The following is a 22,731-nucleotide window of genomic DNA, read 5'->3' as shown; positions in this document are numbered from 1 at the left end:
CTCCAGTGACTCAAGTGTTTCGTTAAGTGGGCCTTGTAGGGCGACGTGATGCACGCATAGGCGACGTGATCAAGGCCAGCCCGGACTTGTGACGGAAATGCGAGTGAAATAGGGCGCCAATGGTTGGTTGCTTGGTCTGAGTAGTCGGCAACATGGCATGAAGCCGACTTGAGAAACTGGTTAAACCCCTGGATAGTTTGTGGGGTACAGATCGTGACGGGAAATTCGGCGAAATCCTCATTATGCCGATAATGTGGAGAAACTGCAGTTCTTTTCTCGGCATGTTGCGCGATTTATGCCGAACCATCTCGGCCGGGCTAGAGCTTTCTCCCCCAAACGTCTAGCTATGACAACAAAGAAACCTTTACCAAACTAGTGCTGATGACTATCACGTAGTGGTGGGATTCTAGGGATACGTCACAAATCATTGCAACTTTGGAAGGTGAAGGGGTGTCTTCAAATATCCCTTGAGCCCCTCGGTATCCCTACACGTTTCCCGAAAGCTTCGGACCTCACGAGGGCAGTATCCTAATCCGGCGTACCGATTGACCACCATGACATCGGAAGGCGACGCGTCCAGTGCGGAGGATAGGGTTACTCTGAGATCCGCTCCAGTATCCTCATCGGCTTCATCCCGACCAAAGACCAAACCTACCGCGTGAGTAATACAACTTGTCGCGCCGCAAAGCTGCGGAAGGTATTCTGGTGATTAACAACGGCGATGCCGCCATACCAGTTGTCGTAGGTGTCACTCGCGCAAAGTGAGATGTTCCGGAGGTCAACCGTGTGAGAATTGTCGCCAAGCAAGCAAGGGTGCAGAATGCACATACCCTCGGCGCAACCGCATGGTAAAAGTTAGCCAGCGGTATGTTGGAACCAGAGAGATTCATACTTCGGGCCCGCGATTCTAAGAGCGACTGATGTACCGAACTAACTCGATCTCCCATAGCTATATCGATGACCTCATTGCCGAGAACCAACGGTTGAAGAGCAACAGCGGCATTGGAAGTCAACCTCGGGCAGCCAACCTACTCCCAGATCTTGCAGTCGTTGCCCCGGTAAAAGAAACAACAGACACTAATGCAACTGCCATCCCAGCGCCATCGCTTGATGAGCGACCATGGTTCTTCGACATGAATATTCCACACACGCCAATTCTCATCGGCGAGGCCTCGGACGCTGCATTCGCTACCCGCTTCCGCCAAGCAATCTCATCAGCTGAGAGCAGTCACATCCCGCGGGTGAACTATGCCACAGATGAGAGGCTGCTCGCTCTGTCTGATACAGACTGCCCTTGGCCTAGTCCGGCAAGAGCACGTTTCCTTGTCGGGGTTGCCCTGAGATATGTTAGCCGTTGCTACCACATCATTCGCAAGAGCTCGATTCTGGATGCCCTGGAACAGACCCTCCAGAACCCGGCTGAAAGTGATTCGCTTCTCAAGAGTAAGCTGTGGGCGATGTTTGCTATCGGCGCCATGTACTCGACCCGATCTGCCACGTCGGAAAAGCACTTCCCTGGCATGGGCTACTTTGCACGGGCAACTCGCATCCTCCGCATCGTCAGCGAACGACCGAGGATCGATGTTGTCGAGTTGAGATTGTTGCTGGTAAGATGGCTTTGATAATTGAGTGGTTTCGATCGCCTCTGAAGTTTTGACAGTCTTTCTACTCTCTTGCGCTCAACCGGCGACATACCGCCTACACTTTTGCCGGTTCCGCGACCAGGCTTGCTGTTGTCATGGGCCTTCACCTAAACGTCCCTGAGACGCAGCTCAGAGATGCGGCCGCTCGAGAGCATAGAGTCAGAGTTTGGTGGACAGCCTACATCTTTGACAGAATGTGGGCAGCCAAGTTAAGCCACCCAGTCGCTGTCCAAGACATCGACATTGAGGTGGACCTGCCATCGAATCCGGTTGTCGATGATAACATAGCGGATGACTTTGCCGATGCATCATATTTTGTTGCTAGTGTAAAGCTCGCTGGCCTACTGGGGAAGGTGGTGCCATCCATCTATCGAAGAAGGCTGCAAGACACCTCCTTATCCCACAGAGTTCAAGAGGCCTTGAAAGATCTTCGTGGATGGTCTGCAGAGCTCCCTCCACAGCTTCACATTGACTCGAAGCCTACATCGGAACGCATGCCAAAGCCCATCTCGCTACATCTTAACTTCAATCAGGCAAGTAAAGAAGCGCGACTGTGAGACGGCGTATGTCAATGCTGACCTCCATTGAAGTGCGCTATCAGCACCACCCGCCCGATTCTGCTCCATGTGCTGCGAACGCATGTCGCATCTTGGGGAACACCAGAGACCCCAGAACCACGAGTTCCGGCCACCGCCATGACTCTCGCAGAAACTTGCATACGTTGCGCCCGCCACACCTGCCGACTCCTGACAGAATGCTGGATCGACGGGTCTTTTGCAACGTTTGACTACTTCTACACGCAGTATCTCTTCTCGGCCGCCACCATCCTCGCTGCATCTAGCCTTCTGAGCGGCAAAGAGAGTCACAATGACAGAGAACAATTTGAAGAAGCAGCTCAGTTCTTGTCTCAGCTGAAGGATAATGGCAACTATGCAGCCGAAGAGTTCTGCCATCATATCGACGCTATGAAGCCCACAATGGCTGCAGCTCACGTGCGCCGTGGTGATTTCGCCGTGGCTGGAGACTCGGCGGCTTTGCTGAACGACACAACAGCGGCTTTCACGGATGCTGCAGTCAACCTCAACCAACCTTTCGCGGAGCAAAACACAACCGCTGGTATGGCGCTCAACGAGCCGTCGTTGCAGGAGCTACTGGCCCAGCCACTCCTCGACTTGCAGTTTATAGATGCGTCGATCTACAATGATGGGGCTCAGGGACTTTACTGGCCAGATTTCAGCCCGGAATCATGGACGCCTGAGACGTGGACCGCAACTTGAGTACCTACCAGATGACCATCAAGCACGCGGACGTACACTTGACATGCAGATATTGGGCAACAAGAAACAATGATTTGGGTTCCAAACTACTAATACCATCTACACAGAGGCTATGGATACTGTTTACCCAGCCGTTTTTGGTACATCTCTTCCCAGAATGGCCCGTCGTCCAGTGCGTTTTACCAAAACTTGAAAGGAATTGCCAGCCTTCCAGCCGCATTCGGCGTCGCACTAGCAGAAGCCGAAGAGCCCGAAGCACCTGATGCCGTGCCGGCTTGTGAGCCAGTCGCGGCCGTAGTCGCTTGGGTCGTCGTCGTTACCGTAACCACATCGGTCGTCGCGGCTGTGGCAGACACGCTTACACTACCAGTGCAAGCCTCCTCGCCAGAGACAATCGTGTAGCTGGTGCTGCAGCCCACCCTAGGGCAGGCACTCTTGTCGCAACCAAACGTGAAGGTCTCTGTTGCTGCTGCACTGGGGCAGCCGCATGACTGCGTCAGAGTCGACACGGTCACGCATTGCGGTGCCTCACCGGTGCAACTTGGACACAGTGATAGCTCTGTTGCCGTGGGACACCCGTCTTCCACCACGGTAGGAAGCGGCACCGGGGTTGGGAGAGGAGTCAATGAATCAGTTGGCAGGATCGAGTAAAGGAACGACTCCGAACTTGTCTGGGCAACAATCGGTGCCGCGCTATCAACGTTAGCGATAAGTCTCTGTGCCAACGGTTGACAGATTCATACACGAAAAAGAGCGTTGCTACTTGGCTGGTCACCTTCATCTTGATTCTTTTGAACCTTGCCTAACAACTATGGGGAAAATGTTGTTTGATGGTATCACGAACAGAAATTGAAAGTAATCTGATGAGGGAAGAAGCTAGTCCCACGGTCAGCCCAGCGCGATCGAGCTCTTATGAAGTAACGAGCCGGTAACACCACCGACGATCAAGTCCTCCTGACAAGACGTCCGTCATTCGTTCATAATCGTCGGTGTACAAACCACCATCCTTTTTCGGCATTGGGGTCTTGGCTTGCAGGGATGCTATTGCGGAGAGCCCGTATCGACTGGCCACCAACCTCTTTGATTCTACCCTATTGCAGCACCCTTCAAGGAAAAACACGTATTCTCACTGCGGCCAATCCCCCAAAAGCAAGAGTCACACCAGCCGAAACTTAGTCTTCCAAGGCGCTCCTCCTTACGTTTCAGAAGTACGTGGACACATCTAGGGTGCTGATGCCAAGGACTACCGACCCGCGAATCGTTCATTGTCTTCATCACCTTCCTATAGAGGCACGAATGCAGTGGCTCGTGCCCGCGCCGATTATGACGCAGATTTTCAATTGTACTCGCTCGTTCACCTGTTTCAATAGGTATTTACTTGACACCGAAACGTACATGTACATGCTCGTCGGGAGTTGAACCAGCAGGGCATGATCAGCCCAACGAGAGAATTGACAAGAACAATGTGCATAAAGGGAAGCCCAGAAATGTGCAGCGGATCCATTCAATTCTTGGCAGAGAGATCAGGGTAGGGAAAAGAGAGTATTATAGCCACAATCGGCACCATGTTATACTTGAGAACAAATCACTAAATAGCCGCGATCTTTCACTGACCGCCGACGAATATGGTGGCATTCAAATTTCGGCGCAGTTGATTACCCTGGAAATATGTGTAAGAAAGAGGGCCAATGCTTTGGGACCAATGACCGAATACGGGTACGCACTGAGTAGGATTTCAGATACCAAAAGCGTTTGTAATAAATGTTCTTCGAAAAAGATTTAATTAGTTGATTGCAGCGAAAGGGTCCACATTCTGGAGAACGCTTCCTTCGAAGAACTCATCATTCCTTCCCATCCACGGGAGTGAATTGTGGAAAGAGTACCGAAAGTAGGCCATTATTCAGGCGATAATCGGAACATTAGTAGTAGAGAGCAATCGCGTAGCCGATATAGTTGAGACGACACAGGATCTGACCCTTAGCACGCTTGTTGGCTTGATGCCACGCAAGGACGTAGCCTCCTCTGTAGCCTCAAACAATGCTGATTTGGGGAGGCAACGTTGGTATGGCTAGATAGTAGAGTGAAATAAGGTAGGGAATGAAGAATTGGAGGGCATGATTGCCGAACACGATTGAGGGGAATCGCAAGAGGTCGCCGAGACCGACTATCCCTCCCACGGCGGCGAATATAAAGGGTATTCTGAAGCCTCAAACATCACGGCCGTCTTCGCCTTTGTCGGTAGTCGGCGCGAAGAGATTGTAGAGTTTCTTCCCGAAGCTGACCATGTTTATCAAGGATGGCTCGACTTTGGCTGAAAGATGCGGAAGTGGTTTGTGGAAGCATCAGGGGGGCACGCCTAATATGATGCCCTCTTCTAATTACACTTAGCCAAGCAGTTAAGAAGCCAGGCAGACTTCTTTGCGCGTGCAAGCACAGCCCTGTGATAGAAGACTGAAATGGCTCGAATAAGCCGGCCAAGGCTCTTAGCTGTCTTGTCCAGGATTAGGACCTTCCAAAATCTAACTTGATACTAAAGAACACAAGGCCATCACAAACTGCAGATATAAGTCGCCATTAGACGAGACAAAGAGGCCGAGCCGTGGCATACCCTCGCCAGATCTTAAGAACATAGACTGGGACTTCGTCGGCTTTCCGACTGTACGCTGATGTTCGCCCAGCTCGCCGGCGCCATCATCTATTGTTTTTGGCCAACGATACTTATCATTTGACTTGCAAGAAGACTCAACTTCCCCACACCCTGGCAGACACGCGTCAGTATTGACGGTCAAGCATTTGCTGACAGCCAAAGGTCCACCATATTCCGCCAATATACATGTCCAAGGTCTCATGTTGAGCTTCTAAATAGATTTGCGGAAGATCTGATACTGCACCTGATCGTTCGCCTAACAAGCCCTAAGATAATATCTCTATTGGTACGGCCGAGCCACGTTGACGCTTCTAGTTGAAGCGCTACACGTGACAGTTATTTTCATGTCCCGCTTAGACTTGGGTTTTCTGGCACATTTTACACTTGGGAGTGGCTCAAATATAAGAGAAACGGAGATAAGCCGTAGACAATACGTCGCTCGGGAAAGCCGAAGTTTTCCTTCTTCAAAGATGCCGTAATCTACATGTGTAAGTGATATTGTTGTTGAACCCATTCCCTTGAAACTTGCTGCTGTTAGCAGTGGACCTCAGTTGGGAACATATATGAGCTGAAGCTACCTAAATTGATAACTCTTCTACTGCCGTCGTGATTTCAAGTTGATCAAGCTTAGCCAGGTGCAACAAGTGCGTCAAGTCCGTCGGACTCGGCATTAATCTCCGACCATCTGAAAGTTCAGTTGTCAAAGCGTCACATAAGGTAGCGTATTGTCCAAGTAGGTTGTCCCGGATGCAAGGCCATAGTGTAAGCTTTGTTGTGCTGACGAATTGCTGCCTGTCTTAGTAATGAGCTCACAGTTGCAGTTGCCCGAATAAGTAGGAGTAGCTCTTGGCGCATTGTCCGAAGCATATGATTATTCTAGCAAAGTACTTGGACCTTAAACCATAAAAAGCAGAACGATTTCCATCGAATTTCCTAACTGCTTTTCTGATGGTATGTTAACACCAACAGAACTTGTATCATCTTATATTTGCCAGCCTCTCTTCGCTTTGCCGTCAGATTCCAACGATCAGAATGTCGTCAGCCTCTAAACAGCCCGTCAACCTCGTGTTGGGTGTCGCGAACGTACGCTCAGTGACCGAGTGAAAGAGATGTGTATTGATTTTAGCAAAGCTAATGTTCGCAGGTCGGAGATTCATCTGCTGATCCCATGGCACGGTACGACACACCCGACCAAGTGAATGCATTCCTGGACGTCTTCGCTCGACGCGGGTACAAGCAGCTTGATACCTCGCGCATGTACTCACCCCAAGCACCCACAAGCTCGGAGCCCAGACTCGGCGCCGCCAATGCCGGCGAGCGCTTCACCATCGACACCAAGGTTACGTCCAGATCGCCGGGATGTCACACCAAGGACAAAATTCTCAAGGAGATTGACGAATCTCTCAAAGCGCTGAAAATCAAGCAGATCAACATTGAGTATCTACACGTGCCCGACCGAGCGACACCATTCGAAGAAGCATGTGTGGCCATGAACCAGGCAATTGGGGAGGGCAAGATCAAGAAATGGGGTATCTCAAACTACTCCGCTGCAGAGGTTCAGCGGTTTGTCGACATCTGCCAGGAACGCGGCCTCGTCAAACCCAGTGTGTACCAGGGTCATTACAATCCGCTCGTGCGAGGCGGAGAGAACGATTTGTTTCCCGTCTTGCGCAAGAATGGCATAGCCTTCTACGGATATAGCCCCGCCGCAGCTGGGTTCTTTGCCGGCAATCATAAGAAGGTTAAAGCGGGTGGGCGATATGATACATCGGTAAGACTTTTCTACTCGTGTCCATCAAAACACGAGAGACTGACCAAGTGCCCTGTGACATCCAAGATTCCTGTGGGTAGCATATACGCAAAGTTCTATGTCAAAGAGTCCATCATGACGGCGACGGAGAAGGCGATTGATGTCGCGGCTAAGCACGGAATCGGCGGCCATGCTGCGGCACTTCGGTGGACGGTATATCACAGCATCCTTAGCAAGGAATACGAGGATTCGGTTATCATTGGAGCCTCTAGCCCGAAGCAGCTGGAGACCAATCTCGACATGATCGAACAAGGACCGCTTCCAGAGGATGTGGTGTCTGCTCTCGAGGAGTTACACGAGCAGATTGTCGACAAAATCCCGTACCACATGTAGTCTATGAGACTATGATGCTCTGAAGCATTGAGGTAGCTTCATCCGGACTAGTAACAAAGGCTAGGCTCAATGGAGTAGGAGTAGACCTTGGCAAAGCTGACTGCATACGTCAAAGCCGTCAACATCACCGCTGACAAATGGTATTGCTTATTTGGAGTTGCCTACTGAGTGTTGTAGGAAAGTTATATCTTGTTCTTTTTACGATAGTATTCAGGTAAATAAGAAGAAACATCCTCGAAAGAAACAATTTCGCTGCAAAAGAATTTATTTGACACATTTGTTACGCTTCCCGGCATGGAGTTCATCGTCATAGTACATCCTAACCAGAGGCGATCAACCCGCTTGAAGAAACAGGCTCACGCTCACGCAGCACGAGTTACCCATGCACGGTCAAGAAAACGTCAGGCGGCCTGTCATGGCGATCAAGGCCCGAACATTCAAGTTGAAAGTCGTGGTCGATCAGTGATTTTGAGGCAACGAGAGGGAGAAGGGATGAGCCGTCCACAACAAGACGTTGTGGAATCCCAGCATCTGGTTGAGCCTTCGATCCCAAGCACAATACCTGGCGCGTTCGAGCATGAGCCATTGGCTAGCTTTCTAAAGTCTTCCACAGCCGAAGAGAGAATGCTATTCTTTTACTGTACGTCAGGATGTACATCATCAATGCCACTTTTGAAGGCCCGCTCACGCGAAGCTATTGGCATTGCAAAAGCGTTGAATACTGACGGTCGTAGATGGTCAAGTCATTGTCCCCAACATGGATTCGCAATGTCCTATTTTGTGCTACCTCGGCGAAAATTTCGATCACATACGGAGGAACTGGCTGCTCTGTGGCTCTACCGATATTGACCTCTTGCAGGGCTTCTTGCTCGCAGCCAGCCGTCATTTATGCCTCTTTCATGGGGAGCAGTGGGAGAACTGGGCAGCCAAGTTCAAGCTGAAGCACATAAGCGACCTGCGTCGTGCCCTATCCTCTAACGATATGTCATTGCGAAGAACTGGTGTTGCGAAAGCATTGGTGTTGTCATTCGATGAGGTATGCAAGCTTCAATATAACTTCCGGTTCTCTATTACGATCAAGTGCGTTATTTTAGAAAGGGCTCTAATTCTGCTTTATAGATCATGCTCTGTGACATGCACATGGCCTCAAAACACGTTCGAGGTGCTATCACAATAGTCAGGGATTCTGGAGGAATCGACGCCCTTGGATTGAGTGAAATTGTTCGTTGTGTTCTCTTCAGCTGCATGTTCGGCAAGGGCCTCCTGGACGGACAGCCTTTGTTCGAACTGAGCCCAGCACCTCTATCTACAAGTCAATAGACTACCTTATGTTGTAAAGCATGCGATTGCTGCTTCTTCAAACTTTCTCTAAGACCACGTTCCGTTCGCAGGTCCAAAGTAGCCTACATCCGGCATCTGCAGCCACGGTAGGCCTTGTCCATCAGCGGTTTCACTCCATACGGTGTTTCCCCACCAATCAGGGAATTGTGCGTTAGGGCCTAGGTGAATATTAGTCTTGGGTGCCTCAATAAACTCAGCAGAGCTATCTATGCCGACTTACCATATGTGACAGCGAAGAAGATGACGATACCACTGATGGCAAGTCCGGTGTCCAGCGCCGCGGCGAGGACGTAGTTGTACTTGCTCCACCAAGCGTAGAACTTGCGGTAGATGATCTTGTTGAAGATCAGGTTCACGATGTACCACGAAGAATAGTTGATACCCGTGGCCGGAGGCACGTTATAGGTTCCCACAAAGATGAGCGGCCAGTTGATCTTGCGAATGAAGTCAGACTTTGTCTTCTTGAAGATGAAGTACGTAATCGGCGGCAGGATAAGTCCGATCCAGAAGAAGTGCAAGAGACCGGAATAGATAGCGCCAACGGAGTAGAGACGAGCGGGCCCGACGAGACCCCAGATAACCGAAGACGAGAAAACGGTGCGACCGTTGGGGCAGGAGAAGCCATTGGGCTGGTCCTCGGTGCAGATACCGTCAACATTGCCAAGCATCCAAAGCGTGACACCAGTCTGGGTCAATGCTCCAAGAATCGTTGCGAGACCTTGTGCAAAGAAGAGGGTCGTGGGCGGGATCTTGAGGTAGTGGCCGAGCTTCATATCGGCCGCGAAGTACAGACCTTGACCAACGACATCCGTGCTGAGGATCTTGAAGAGGATGTTGGCAATCGGTTTGCCCTGGAACATGTATCCTCCGATGAATTCGGACAGCACGTTCAGCTGGTTGGCGTCCACGTTCGTGACGCCCTGGATCATGCCGCAGGGGACCATGTAGACTGCGGGAATGATGAAGGCGAGGATGACTCCCCACCACGGCAGACCGGTGTCGTAGCCCTCTGCGGTGCCGACTGCCATGCCGAAGACGACCAGGAGAATGACCATCCACCACCACCACTTGACAGTCCTGTATGACTGCATCAGGCGCGCGTGAATGTCGAGTTTGAGCGTTCCCTTCATGGCATGCACGATTTCATCGAAGTGGAAGAAGTAGACATGGGACAAAACACTATAGTGACAATGTTAGACTAGAATTGTCGGCAATTGATACGGCTTAGCACATACCTTGTGATTGAAGCAAAAGACAGGCCGTATACAAAGGCGAACGTGGCTGGCAGATACGGGGGAGAGTACGAAGAGTACTTTTGCTGATCGAATTCGTTGTTCGTGAGAACCTCCGTCACGTTGTACAGGCTGCCGAATCGATCGTAGACGTCGGCTGTGCAGAACGGCATGTACGAGGTGAACCAGGTGTTCGTGTAGTAGATCGCCGGTGTGATGATCCAGAAGAAGAACGCAAAGCCAAAGAAGACATTTAGCGCGGCCCAGTGAGGACTGAGAAGCGGGTTCGTGTTATACGCAATCATAGACCAGTCGAAAGTCAGAGGAAAGAGGCCCATGCCAGTGACCATGCCAAAGACTTGGTTGACCGCCAGGTTGTTCGGCGCAATCCAGCAGATCCAGGTGAAGTAGCTGAGGCCCGTGAAGATGAGGCCCGGGAACCAGTACCAGACGAAAGCGCATCCACCCACAATCATGAAGAACTTGATGCGGGTGATTCTCCATCCGTCAGCAATGGCGTTGGCTCGAGAGTGCAGCGAGCTGAGGAGGGCGACATTGCTGAGCACACCAGGCCAGATCATGCTGGCGGGCTTGACAAGCCACGGCATAGCGAGACCTGCGACGGCGTATCCGCTGAGCTGGCAACACAGAACAACGAGTACGGAGAATCCTGGCGGGATGTAGAAGCCATACAGCCTGGCTGCTTGGATCAGGTTGGTCGCATCAGCTGAGCCGAAGCCAAAGGAGACGTTGGACATGATTGTTACGAGAGCATGCTCCTTGATGTTAAAGTGCCGGTCGGGGTTGAAACGGCTGATGGGGAGAATCTTGGCGAGCGCGACGCCGATGGGGAACGCGATCAGTTCTGCGACGAGAGATACGATGTGAACACCGGGGTATCGCAACGAAAAGAACTGGTTCACGCCGGCGCCAAGAAAGACAAAGACCTTTGCTGTAAGTTAGCATTGAGTTCCTCCATAAGTTGCATCGCCAATTGCATACAATTCCAAGAAACCAGGCTCGGAACGTGTTGACGGGGATCGCAGTATCGTCAGTCTCCGGCACAACGGCTCTGACCTGGGGGAAAGGCGAGGTATCGGCATCGTAGTCCCCCTCACCCTCCTCATCGAGCACCCGCTGCATATCGACCTCCAACTCCGCGAGATGTCCATTTTCGAGTTCGATGTCCTGGCCGTGGAGGTTATGTGCCGTCTTGATGTTGAGCTTCTCTCCCTGCGCCAGTGACTTTTCAGGGTCCGCATACTCTGGCGGCGTATGGCTGATGTCGGTGGCCATCTTGTTGAAGGCTCGGGTTTGCGACGATGCGATGGCGGCGGAAACAAGCAAACGCCCAGGACTGCCAAGAGAGTAGCGCCCGGCGCGGCATCGTAGCTATTATGAAGGGCGGATGCTGGTTACACTAATGTAAGTATGATGGGCACAGAGTCGCATCGACTGAAGGGAAGCGATATGGTCCGATGCGCTATGCGCCCGACGCGTACGACAATCTCCTAGACATCTTCTCCCGCTTATCAGTTCGCCCCTGGTCGGTGGTCAGCCGATGATAGGATTCTCAAAAAGTGCCTTTGGGGACTTTGAAAAGTTCCCCAGATTACACGTTCGTCCACTCATGTTGGCTATTCACCCACAACCATCACGAATCGTAATGACTCTCCCATTTCCCCCAACCGCGGCTCCGGAACTGCGGCATTGGCCAATTGAGCATCTTGGCGTTATCTTGGCTTTATCTGCCGCTGCGGGGATCCGCCGTCTGCTTCTGGAAGGCGACCAGGGATTCCTTTCTTAGCGGTCGGGTCCGGCACCACGGGATGAGGGAGGCATTCGGGAAACCTCGATAAGTTTGCCGTACTTCCGCGGTCTCCTATTCCCGAGCGATAAGACTGGCTGTGATCAATTGACCTAGAACGCGGCCATGACGCGGTTTAAGCTGGGAAACATCTGCTCTTGGTCAACCTGAGCTGTGTTGGTTCCTGGCATGACGGGGTCATCCATTCAAGTGTCAATCCGTCAAGCTGTCACGCAAAATAGAGTTGTCGCCATTGGACGCCCATTGTCAACAGTGAGCGCTGCATGCTTACCCGTCGTTAGGTGCTGACATCAGTTTTCGTGACTTGACTAGGGGCACTCAGTCTCCAAGCAGCAGGTTAAGCTTATCCTCTCTCGAGACCAGCTGTCTTGTCTGCAATCAGCTTACCTGCCCTCGAGAAAAGCCAAGTATAACAAAGTGCCTTTGAGGGGGGAAGCCTCTTGCTCTCAACTTAGCCATTGATTTTTATTTGAGTTGACGTTGCGAGTGGGAGATACCTAGGACTCGGGAATTTCTCACTTGCATTGTTTGCGCAATTGGCCGTGTGCATAGCAACTACAGCAGACTGACTCAAGGTCTCAGAGTTGATACACCAACTTCTCGCCAGAGATTGCCCCATCCCGATACAGCAGACTGACTCAAGGTCTCAGAGTTGATACACCAACTTCTCGCCAGAGATTGCCCCATCCCGATACACTTGGAATCCTTTGTCTACACCATCAAGACCCCCAGAGATAGCCTTCGGCTTGTTGGGCTTCAACTTCCTGGCCTCTACCCATCCCGGGAGCTTTTCATAAAACTTGGTACCGAGTTTGTGGTCCTCCTCGCTAGCCTAAGTCGCAGTCAGTGACCACTCTTCTAGGAGTCCTGCAACGACTGTAACTTACGGGCCATTTGAACTGAGCATACTGATGATCCTTCAAGAATGCAGTCCAGACCAAGACGTCGGTCACAGTCGTCTGCTTCGAAACATTTTCAGTGTTGGCCTTCCCCGGGCGCACGGTGCACAGCCGCCCGCCGCTCTCATCGATGGCTTGGGATGCCTGGCCGGAGGAGGACTTGTTGCCGATGGTGTCAAAGACGTATTTGAGGCCGGGCGTCGTCTTTTTGATGGACTCAATCACGTCGTCATCGCGGTAGTTGAAGACATGCTTCGCGCCCAGGGACTTGACCCAATCGAAGTGACGAGGGCTGCACGTCGTGACTACTTTGAGGCCTTGCATCGCTGCTATTTGGATGGCGTACAAGCCGACGCTCGCTGAGAAGGGGATTAGCAAGGGACCGCACGTGCTCAGCGCGTATTTTGGAGCAGCTTACAGCTACCGCCCCAAATAAGGACCGCCGTCTCCGATCCGCTCTCTCGAGGAATAGCGAGGCATCCTTTGGAGAACAGGGCTAGCTCGGCCGTCATGGAAGCCAGGGGTACTGTAGCAGCCTCCTCCGGACTTATGTTCTTGGGGACTCGGAAGCAGATGTTGTCGTCCGCGAGGGTGTACTCGCTATAGCCGCCGAGACCCTTGATTTCACCTGGTGATGTGTCAGAACTTGTTCGTAGATCTCGGCTAACCAAGGATTACTGACCTCCCCAGATTAGGCCAGCAACAATGTCTCCCTTGGACAGCCTGCTGCACTTGTCGCCAATCGCTTCGACTGTTCCCACAAAGTCGCACCCAAGGACGGCGCCGTCACCGAATGCATTGCCGTCAAGAGATTGAACTGTGAACCAAAGTTAGGACACGACACTGCGTTCATCTCTTGATCGAGACTACCAACGGATTCTAGCCTACCGTCTGTCGGGTTTTGTGCAATATGTGACACTTTTACGAGAGCTTGATGCGGGGCCGGTTCAGGGATCGGAACTTGCTTCTTGACCATTTTTGGCGACCCGCCGGCCGAAGACTCGGTCACCAAGGCTTGCATTTGTTGTCCGACCATGTTCACTGGTATCATAAGATATACTCACGATGTCAAAAAGTGATGGGTCTTCTTGCGAGGATCGAATATGAAGTTGAAGCACGTCAGCCTCAGCAGGCATGAATTATTCAGGCAATAGTAGTCGTCTTTCCCCTCTGCTTAATCAGCCTGCAAGCGCCGTGGAAGTTGGAGCTTGGCCCCTAAGGAAACTAAATTCCCCCAAAACAGTGCACTAATATTAATAATAGGGGCTCCTTCATGACGTAGCGGTGATGGGGAATATCGTCAAAGAAATACCTACGTCTTATTACATGAGTTGAAGCTTATGAGGCTGACATGAGCTGCCCGAGCACATACGACAACAAACGAGGACGCATCTTCAATGAGAGTGTATGCATCCATATCAGTGCGGGTAAGGCCCAGCTTTATTCATGTCTACTAAAGTTCTCAAACCAGCACCAACAATTTAATGCAAGAACCGTCTCTCACTGGCACTCTCTCACCGGTGCAACCCCGCGACATTGCTCTGACGTTCCGTACAGGCAGTTGAGCAGACCTCGGCCCATTATCCCCCTCGTCTTTTCAATGTGTTGAGAGGCTTAAAGCCTCGTAATCCAAATCCTCCAGAGAAAGGAAACCATCCTACCCAAGACCGGGCCAGCTCTCCCGCCTCCTCAACAGCTCAAACCACATATCAGGCCTCACAACCTCAAAATCGTCCCCCAACTTCTTCACCATACTAGCAACACTCGTCGGCGTCATATCAAAAGCGCTCACTGCGCCCGCCACAAACAGAGGCCCACGACCCCTCCAATTCTCCGAAATATTCCGCAGCGTCGCCGCACCGCTCTCCTCGTTCCCAATACTCACCATGTTCGTCACCGGGAAGCCCTCTGTAATATTCACCTGCAGCGCATCCACAGTGGAAACAAATGACCCGTAGTAAATCCCCCGCAACCTATTCCTCCCTACGGCGTCGCGAAAGTCAAGAGTTAGCCCAGGTGTGAGCGGGTTATCCGTGGCGTTGACGCGGTCGTACACGAACAAGACCTCGTCCGTTTGTGTCGCTCTCATATACTCGCCGCTCTGAGTCAAGAATGTAGAGAGAGCCCGTCTGGGCCATACGCCAGGGTACGTATATCCCGCGCCGTCGGGTCCGGCAATCAGCAAGTCATTCTCCGTAGACGTCTTTTGATAATACGACAAGATACCCGGCCCAATATCCCGTAGCAATGGGCTAATAGTCCAGCCAAGCGGGACTGATCCCCTCGCGGAGTCGTTCCAGTGCTGAAACATGCTCCGCTGGTCGTACTGTATGTTGTCGCCTTCGAGGTAGACGAGAGACAGAAAGACTTTGGGTGTCTTCTTCGGAGGGGGCGGAGGAGGTCGCCATGGCGGCCCCCCCATAGTAGACTGCTGAGATTGGCTCTTGGTGTTGAACCCACTGAAGATAGTGGGGTTGAAGTAGAAGTCCGTGGCGGCGACGTATAACCCGTTCCTTGCGAGTTGCGTGACACCGGTCATCTCATCGCCATTTGGAAACCAGCCGAGGTAGGCCGCATTGGGCTGGAATTGGCGAAGGAGTTTGTCGAGCAGCGCGGCTTCCCGCGGTCTGTTACTGTCCAACCATATGCAGGGAGCCGCCGTGCTGACGATGTAGTCGCGGAAGATGGAGTTGACCTTGTAGTAGCCCGATCGCGCCGACGTTGCCGAAACGAGAAACTGATTCCACATGGACAGAGTGAGTGTTAGTTGAGTTGTCTGAGGTGGAACGTCAAATTTGTAAATCATTGCGGATGCGCCGTCTGCGAAGCGCCAGCCTCCTGGGTAGTCTGCCAGGTGCGAGCCGCCGTCGTCGAACAGAAAGGAGTCTTCCTCTTCATCACCGGGAGTGAAGTCTGCTATGGTTTTGTTTCCGTCGCCAGTAACCTTGACGCGGTAGACAGAGGGACCATATCCGTCTGCAGGGAAAGCGTCTGTAATATTGACATAGACCGTCCCGTTACCATTAATGAATGACGATAAGTCTGCAATGTATGTGCCGTTATTCGAAGAGTCTGTGACGGACGAGTTCGCCTTCAAAAGTGTGGTCCAGGTCCTGTTGGCATACAATATGGTTGAAAGTGGCTTGATAGCCGTGATGATGCGGTCAGTGACCTTGGGCCACACCTCCCGGGCCGCATGATCGTAAAGCTCGAATTTGTTTTTGAACCGGCCTCGCAAGTCTTCCGTGGTGGAGATATTGAAGCGTCGGGCCAGTTCTTCAGTTGCGAGGACAGCGCCATGAAGACCAGCAAGTGTTGAAGCCAGATTAATCGTGTCTGGTAATTTCGTGTCGTAGATAATGGCTCCGCGAATCTCAAACTTGTACTTGTCGATTAGTTGCAGAGGACTGCTCGTCGTATCGGCGCTACGATATCCTTCAGTCTCAAGGTGCCGCAACCAGGCCTCGTTGACCTCGTCGTCCGGAAAGGCAGAATCCTGCGACCAATAAAGGTACAGTCGTGGTTGCCGTCGGTTGACCAGTCCTTGGAGCGAGACTAAGAGAATCTGCTCATCACCAGAAAGTGCGGTGAGCTTGGCATAGTCTATCTCCTTCGCAATCTCGGGAAACAATGGCAGAGCTCTATTACCTGGCCAATCGAGACCTGAGACGGAAGGTGAACAGAAACAAAGCGGACTTAATAGGGCGATCGGCAGCAGAAATATATGGCGCATCTTGACTTGTGCTGTTGATAGCGCCCTGCTGCCTGCCATTGTCTAGTCACGAAGGCATCAAAGAGATACTGTTTCCTTACGCCAAAAGTCTTTCTCTTTCATTTAAAGAATAATTCGACCATTAGCCTCGCCTACATGAGACAGTCAGGCGAATGAGGCGAACGAAGCGGGGGTCAGAGATCGGACGAAGGTTTGCAACATGATTCTAAGCTTAACTCTGTTTCCATGACTAGCTCGTTTCCTTGGCATGGCAGCGGAAGATTGTTGAGAAGCTGGCTTCACTCGCGTTCTAGCCTTACATGACCTAGCGATCCTAGCTATCACAGACAATACAGCAATATCCATGCATTGGCATTCTAAAAACCGTGCTAGGTTCGATTGGAGATGAGCGCCACCACTGGAATACCCACGAGAATAACCTTCCTTAGCCGATCATCTGAACACTTGCCACTTTTCACATCGCGTTCTTCTGAATAGAAACGCATTAATTGCTACTATTATCTATACTAGTGAGGGTATGAGCCATTCATAGACTAGAAGAAACCCTTCCTGATTTCATGTGCTCTTCACATCCGAGCTTCACACTGTTGCCATTCTCAATGGCACAACCAAGCATGCCGGACGACACATGAGTCTGTGGGCAGATAGTTCCAGAAGCCAAAATCTTTCAGCTTGCCATACCCCAGCGGGGGGCGTTGACGATGACGCCTGCGAGACATCCAGAGATGATACCAGCAGTAGGCAGCGTGATAATCCAACCCATGTAGATCCAGCCAACCATACGCCAGTTGATCGATCGCCACGTGCCGGAGCAAAGGCCGACACCTACGGTGGCACCAGTGATGCACTGTGTAGTAGATACAGGAAGTTCTGTATCACAGTCAGCGTTGTTTCAGCATAGTCAAGATGAGTTCGTCAACTTACTGAGACGTGTAGCCAAGATAATCGTGCAAGCAGCACCCAACTCCATGGAGAAACCACGGGCGGGAGAGTGAAGGGTCAAGCGGTTGCCGAGGTTGCGCATAATGTTGTATCCGTACGTCCAGATACCAAGAGCGATACCAGCACCGCCGAAGCAGAGAATCCAGATTGGAACCTCAGATTTGCTGCCAGAGAGAACACCAGTGTTCCAAATTTGGAAGATGGTAGCGTAGGGTCCAATGGCATTGGCAACGTCGTTGGCGCCGTGCGTGAATGAAGCGGTGCACGCAGTCATAACTTGCATGAACGAGTACAGGAATTCGGCCTTGTTGTCGTAGTGTTGGACACGGGCGTGCATCTCCTCCAAATCGCCAGTGAGCACGCTCTCCTTCTTTTGCATGTTTATGATGTCCTGATCGACACCAGACAGGAAGACTTTCTTGACCATCCAGAAAAGAACGTCGCCGTTATGCCAGGGACCTTCGGGACGGGGGCCAACGATGGGCTTGTGGACGTAGTCTTTACGGGGAGTGTTGGTCGCAGGGGAGTCGGTGGATCCTTGGACGACCTTCTTCTCGCCATCAGCAGAGCCAGTCTCGATATCGTTACTAGGGCTTTGGACAACACCACCGCTGCGAGCAACCTCTAGCTCCTCTTTAGTCATGTGCCCGGCGTAGAAGTCGCGGATTCCACCGCCATAGCCTTCGGGCTGAACAGGTGGCTCGGGACGGCGGAGCAAAAGCGGGCCGAGGGCAATGTGATACCAACGCAGTTGCCAATCGTCCTTGACTACCACACGGTAGAGCCAGGGGAGAAAGAATATTGTGATGAGGAGAGCCCAGGCGGCACCGACACCGATAATCATTCCGGCAGTTTCGGCATCGTTGAAGGTAACCTTGATAGACCCACCCTTCCAAACAATCAGCATGGTCAAGAGGGAAGCGGTAATACCAAAGTAGACAGGAACGAGAGCCAGTCCCTTCATGACTGGGTTCTTCCGCAACATGACGCCGTATTTGGTAATGGTGAAGATGATAGCTGCGAATGCACCCGAGATACCCGGGGCGATGATCCATGCAAGGAAGACCGAAACGACGCCAGAGTCGATGCCGCCGCTAGGGGAGACCCAATGGATGTTTTCGGCACCAATAAGTGCGATACCCATGCCGATGACGCCTCCCATGATGGAGTGAGTAGTTGATACCGGGAGACCGATCTTGGTGCAAAAGGTAAGGTAAATCGAGGAAGCCACAATCGCACAGGTCATTCCAAGCATGAGTAGAGCCGGGTCGTTCTCGAAAAGGTCGATATCCACTGCGTCAGATGATCAGCTTGGGCGTCGTTGTTGATCAAAAGAACAGACATCCTACCAATCTTCGTTCGAATGGTGTCTGCGACACGGGCGCCGACACCAACCGAGCCAGCGAACTCGAGGATGGATCCGAGGGTCATGGCTTGAATGTAAGAGATAGATCGTGACGAGACCGAGGTTGCCCATGAATTGGCAACATCATTGGCACCTAGGTACCAACACCGAAGAGTCAGCTCGAGCATGGCTAGACAAGCAGGTTTCTGATTTCGAAGTTACGTACCAATGTTCCACGCATCAAGGAATGCGAAGATAGTGCCAATGGCGAAGATGTAGTCATACTGATGAAGAGGCATCTCGACTTTCTTTTGCACTGGTTGGGCAAAGCCTGATGTCTCGGAAAGATGAAGATGATCGAAATAATGATTCAAACTGAAGACCAGGTCAAAGTGCCTCAAAGGATGGTATGAATGGATGGAATACCCTGGCTTTGACGCAGTTAGCAAGGCCGGAGAGGGAATGATGTTCGAGCAGTCGACATGGGAGCAGGAAGGTAAGCTTTGGGGTAGACTCTGGCATATATACCAGAAGGCAGGATAGCCAAGACGTTGCTTCTGTGCAGTCCATCCATGTCCATCTGCTAGGATGCACGTGTGCCCCCTTCCCGCCAGGGGACTCTCGGTGTGTGATGCCCGGGCACGGACGAGGAAGTGGCTACACGCCATCAGCAGAGGCAAGACAGGTGAGGCACATTCGATGATTAGAGACGTACCGACCCAACCCACCCAATTGTACTCGCCACATTCGCAATCTGCAATGTTACCGGCGTGGTTCATCTGTGGATTGGTCCCTGTAGCATTTAGCTATGCTGTCTTGCTTAGGCTCCAGAGTGCGCTGCAGCCAATTCTGTGCCAGGGGTCCCATATCCACAGAGAAGAGGAGCATTCGGTGTGTGTGAGCCTGACGACATCTACAGTTGCCACTTGTCATTTCATAATGATATTCAGTGCAAAGAAGACCCTCATCGGCGGGATGTCGAAGGTTTCTGATATTATTGCGGCTCGAACGCCTTTCTGCATAGGTTTCCACAGGCCCCCTCGGCACTAAAAGCCACAGTGAGCCCCCAAATGAGGAGAAAGTAGATGCCAAGTTCAACCTGTTGGAGAGGGTGGCTGACATGAACCTGCATGGGGCGAGATGGATGGGTATCGAAAGGCCGGACAAGGAAGTCTAGAAGTAGCAAGGCATGTTCTGAAGCGTTCCACGTGTCGTAAACAATGTCTCATATTTGGCGGAACTTGAGCTATGGAGAGGAGCTCGGCCTCGTGGGGATGCTTCTGCAGGCGATAGAGTGGAAGCGTGAAGAGGGAATCCACAAATCCATCCAAGAAAGTCCTGCGTTATCGGCAACAGTCGGGCGTTGACTTTTTCTCGCCGAGCTTCTAGTGCAGGCGCCTGAAAATTGAAGAAGGGCAAAGTGGGATGGATGTTGGACGTTGGAAGCTGCCGTGATACAAACGGACGATATCAGGTCGTCAAGGAGGGAAGGAGATACATCCTCGCCGCATCCTTCCTAAAGCATCGACCGAGATCCAATTGTGTGGCGCACCCGAAGCAACTTGGCGCGGTCAAGCGCCAAGACACACGCTCTAAGGAAGCGCCAAGCGCCAAGCGCGACTGGCAGGAGCATGGCGGCCCCACTTCCGACTCCGCAACTGCCGAATCACCAGTCCCGAATCCACCACGTGTTGAGTCCCGTCCTTCTCTGTGGATTTTCCCCGGCTGCATCCCCGGATCTTCTCATTTTCAACATCGCAACTGAGTCGCCAGCGCCATTAGACCTGTTCTTCTTTGACAGCGTATTTTTTCTATAAATCCTGTGCCCGCCGCCAAGCAGCCAAGGGGCCAAGAACACCAACACCTTTGGAACGGCTCCGCCAGTCAACCGTATTCCATCAAATGTCAGCGCCCAACGAGCCCTCGCCCCGTATCGGCCCCTTGGCCGAACAGACACGATCCACTGACTGCCATGACTGGCTCTTCTCGAGAGCTCCTCCCCTCTAATGTTTCCTGATGCAGCTCAATCTCCGGCCTCCCTCACTTGCGCTCTTCCGCCAGCAACAATTACCCAATCCACTTCCTCAGGTTCGGTGCTGGGATCCCAACCGATTGGCTAGATAGTGTTTTACGAGCCATACGTGCCTCAAGCCGTAGCGACTTTTCGCCCAGCCAGCCAACATCCAATACCGCTAACGTGTAGCTTTTGCGAATAATTCCGTCACTCTGGTATTGGCTGTCACACGCTATCCTCTGGCCAAGAAACCCAAGAATGACCCAAGGCGAGTGATCACCTTTCCATCAACGAATCACACTTGCGGCCCGAGGCTCGTGGTCTCTCCTCCACAGCCTGAAGCTTTTAGCTGTGCTTGTTGGTCTGCAAGCCCTGTGTAGTTATAGAAATTGTTCAAGTTTTACCACCATCTCCTCATGCCGGTAGCCGGCTAGCGTTATGTCCTTCGAAAACTCCCACTCGAGTGCAGGTTTCCATGATATTTGAACAGCACGTGGCTATATCTCATTCGTCTTCTGGGTGAGATAAGCAGCATTTTCAGTCTTACTTCAGAGTGATAAGTATTTGACGCGCACACTTTGTCAAGCTTCGTACAATTTCCCTCTGATCGTCGTTAAGTTGAGATCTACCAACAAGACTTACGCGAGAAGTCTCTTCAGGCTGTCTTTCAGCGCGCTCTCGCCTTCGTCCCATCCGGACTCAACTATGTCTTCGAAGTTGGAACCGTAGATATTATCTTCATCCAGCAGTGCCACGGTGGAAAGGGCGGCATATGCCCTGGAGTTGAGTCTGTCCTCGACTCCCTTTTCTGTATCCTCTCGCCACAAAGCACGAGCTTTCTCTGCAAATCCGTCAAATGGCACGTCAACGGTTTCCCAGCCCTCGAGACCAAGATCCTCAATCAGTGCAATCAAGTGATTGGTCGATACAGTGTGGCTGGCAAAATAGGCAGCCCTGTTCTGGTATCTCTCAGGGTTAGACAACACAGCGATTAAGGCCTCGCCATTGAGTGACCGACGACTGATGCTGCATTTCTGGTCTCCGGAGCCGTAACGAGTGATGGTTCGTCCTTCTTTGTTGATCCAGAAGATCCCACGCTCGATTGTCCAGTCGTACCATGGACCAGTGATGATTGCCGTCCATGACAACGACCCGTTTGACTCGGCGACGACACGTTCAAGTTCACGCTGAGCTGTCAACTTCGGACCGAAGATAATCGCATCTTTGGCGTTGGGATGGAACGTATTGCCACTGAAGTCAGGGGTGATGATGTGCCTGACTCCGGTGGCCAAGGCTGCTTGCAGGATGTTGGTCTGGTAGGATGCGGCTGCTGGATTGAAAGCTTCAACAACGGCCTCTTGACCCCCCAGAGCTTGTGTGAGAGCTTCGACATTCGAGTAGTCGGAGGATCTTACGTGCACACCGGCGGGAAGGCTTTTTTGGCTGCCGGGTCGAGTGATGCATGTCACCTCAAAATCAGCTTGCAGGAGTGCTGGGATGAGAACCTCTCCCAATGCGCCGGTTGCCTTTCGAATTGGTCAGGAATAAAGCGTAGGCTTGATAGTAGTTATATCAGCGACTTACACCAATGACGGCGACATTCTTGATGGCTTTCATCATGTTGGCAAGATGTAATTCAAAGTGGGTATGAGAAGAACAGATTTATCACTGGATTATTGACTATGAC

General features: G+C 51.8%; 7 protein-coding genes across 7 annotated transcripts; 2 read left to right on the top strand and 5 right to left on the bottom strand.

The window, feature by feature from the left end:
• Positions 1 to 111: 111 nt before the first annotated feature.
• Positions 112 to 4,648, top strand: HER10_EVM0009087 (fungal specific transcription factor domain-containing protein). Its single transcript, XM_035478586.1, has 5 exons — positions 112 to 658; positions 737 to 865; positions 950 to 1,607; positions 1,661 to 2,176; positions 2,234 to 4,648. The coding sequence occupies exons 1-5, from the start codon at positions 555 to 557 to the stop codon at positions 2,918 to 2,920; spliced, it is 2,094 nt and encodes a 697-aa protein (XP_035329807.1). The 5' UTR covers positions 112 to 554; the 3' UTR covers positions 2,921 to 4,648.
• Positions 4,649 to 6,599: 1,951 nt separating this feature from the next.
• On the top strand, positions 6,600 to 7,710 carry HER10_EVM0002894 (aflatoxin B1 aldehyde reductase member 2; the record flags this gene model as incomplete). Its single annotated transcript, XM_035472587.1, has 3 exons — positions 6,600 to 6,650; positions 6,712 to 7,338; positions 7,405 to 7,710. The coding sequence occupies 3 exons, from the start codon at positions 6,600 to 6,602 to the stop codon at positions 7,708 to 7,710; spliced, it is 984 nt and encodes a 327-aa protein (XP_035329030.1).
• A 1,368-nt stretch (positions 7,711 to 9,078) lies between these two features.
• HER10_EVM0008354 (OPT family small oligopeptide transporter) lies at positions 9,079 to 11,579 on the bottom strand (the record flags this gene model as incomplete). The annotated part of the gene is made up of 5 exons (XM_035477879.1): positions 9,079 to 9,209; positions 9,272 to 9,971; positions 10,002 to 10,230; positions 10,287 to 11,230; positions 11,286 to 11,579. 5 exons carry the CDS (start codon positions 11,577 to 11,579, stop codon positions 9,079 to 9,081), a joined length of 2,298 nt encoding a protein of 765 aa, XP_035329727.1.
• Positions 11,580 to 12,757: 1,178 nt separating this feature from the next.
• On the bottom strand, positions 12,758 to 14,046 carry HER10_EVM0006002 (uncharacterized protein; the record flags this gene model as incomplete). The annotated part of the gene is made up of 5 exons (XM_035475600.1): positions 12,758 to 12,943; positions 12,999 to 13,369; positions 13,429 to 13,638; positions 13,693 to 13,827; positions 13,899 to 14,046. The coding sequence occupies 5 exons, from the start codon at positions 14,044 to 14,046 to the stop codon at positions 12,758 to 12,760; spliced, it is 1,050 nt and encodes a 349-aa protein (XP_035329411.1).
• A 621-nt stretch (positions 14,047 to 14,667) lies between these two features.
• HER10_EVM0005312 (uncharacterized protein) lies at positions 14,668 to 16,743 on the bottom strand (the record flags this gene model as incomplete). The annotated part of the gene is made up of 1 exon (XM_035474933.1): positions 14,668 to 16,743. One exon carries the CDS (start codon positions 16,741 to 16,743, stop codon positions 14,668 to 14,670), a length of 2,076 nt encoding a protein of 691 aa, XP_035329330.1.
• Positions 16,744 to 17,410: 667 nt separating this feature from the next.
• HER10_EVM0001459 (phosphate-repressible phosphate permease) lies at positions 17,411 to 19,630 on the bottom strand (the record flags this gene model as incomplete). Its single annotated transcript, XM_035471204.1, has 4 exons — positions 19,257 to 19,630; positions 19,035 to 19,184; positions 17,668 to 18,978; positions 17,411 to 17,613 (listed from the first exon to the last, which is right to left on the bottom strand). The coding sequence occupies exons 1-4, from the start codon at positions 19,327 to 19,329 to the stop codon at positions 17,411 to 17,413; spliced, it is 1,737 nt and encodes a 578-aa protein (XP_035328874.1). The 5' UTR covers positions 19,330 to 19,630.
• Positions 19,631 to 21,682: 2,052 nt separating this feature from the next.
• On the bottom strand, positions 21,683 to 22,661 carry HER10_EVM0010209 (uncharacterized protein; the record flags this gene model as incomplete). The annotated part of the gene is made up of 2 exons (XM_035479676.1): positions 21,683 to 22,570; positions 22,629 to 22,661. 2 exons carry the CDS (start codon positions 22,659 to 22,661, stop codon positions 21,683 to 21,685), a joined length of 921 nt encoding a protein of 306 aa, XP_035329952.1.
• Between the last annotated feature and the right edge of the window lie 70 nt (positions 22,662 to 22,731).

The sequence above is a fragment of the Colletotrichum scovillei genome, assembly GCF_011075155.1.
Source record: "Colletotrichum scovillei strain TJNH1 chromosome Unknown Contig00009, whole genome shotgun sequence".
Lineage (NCBI taxonomy): Eukaryota > Fungi > Ascomycota > Sordariomycetes > Glomerellales > Glomerellaceae > Colletotrichum > Colletotrichum scovillei.
Note: the sequence above shows the minus strand (reverse complement) of the source record. Positions and strands in the feature narration are given on the sequence as shown.

What these genes read in the sequence shown, in the direction of transcription:
- HER10_EVM0009087 (XM_035478586.1), top strand. Translation starts at nt 555, where the DNA reads ATGACATCGGAAGGCGACGCGTCCAGTGCGGAGGATAGGGTTACTCTG. An exon ending in CCAAAGACCAAACCTACCGC is followed by an intron (nt 659 to 736) that starts GTGAGTAATACA and finishes CCGCCATACCAG; the next exon opens with TTGTCGTAGGTGTCACTCGC. An exon ending in TACATCTTAACTTCAATCAG is followed by an intron (nt 2,177 to 2,233) that starts GCAAGTAAAGAA and finishes CCTCCATTGAAG; the next exon opens with TGCGCTATCAGCACCACCCG.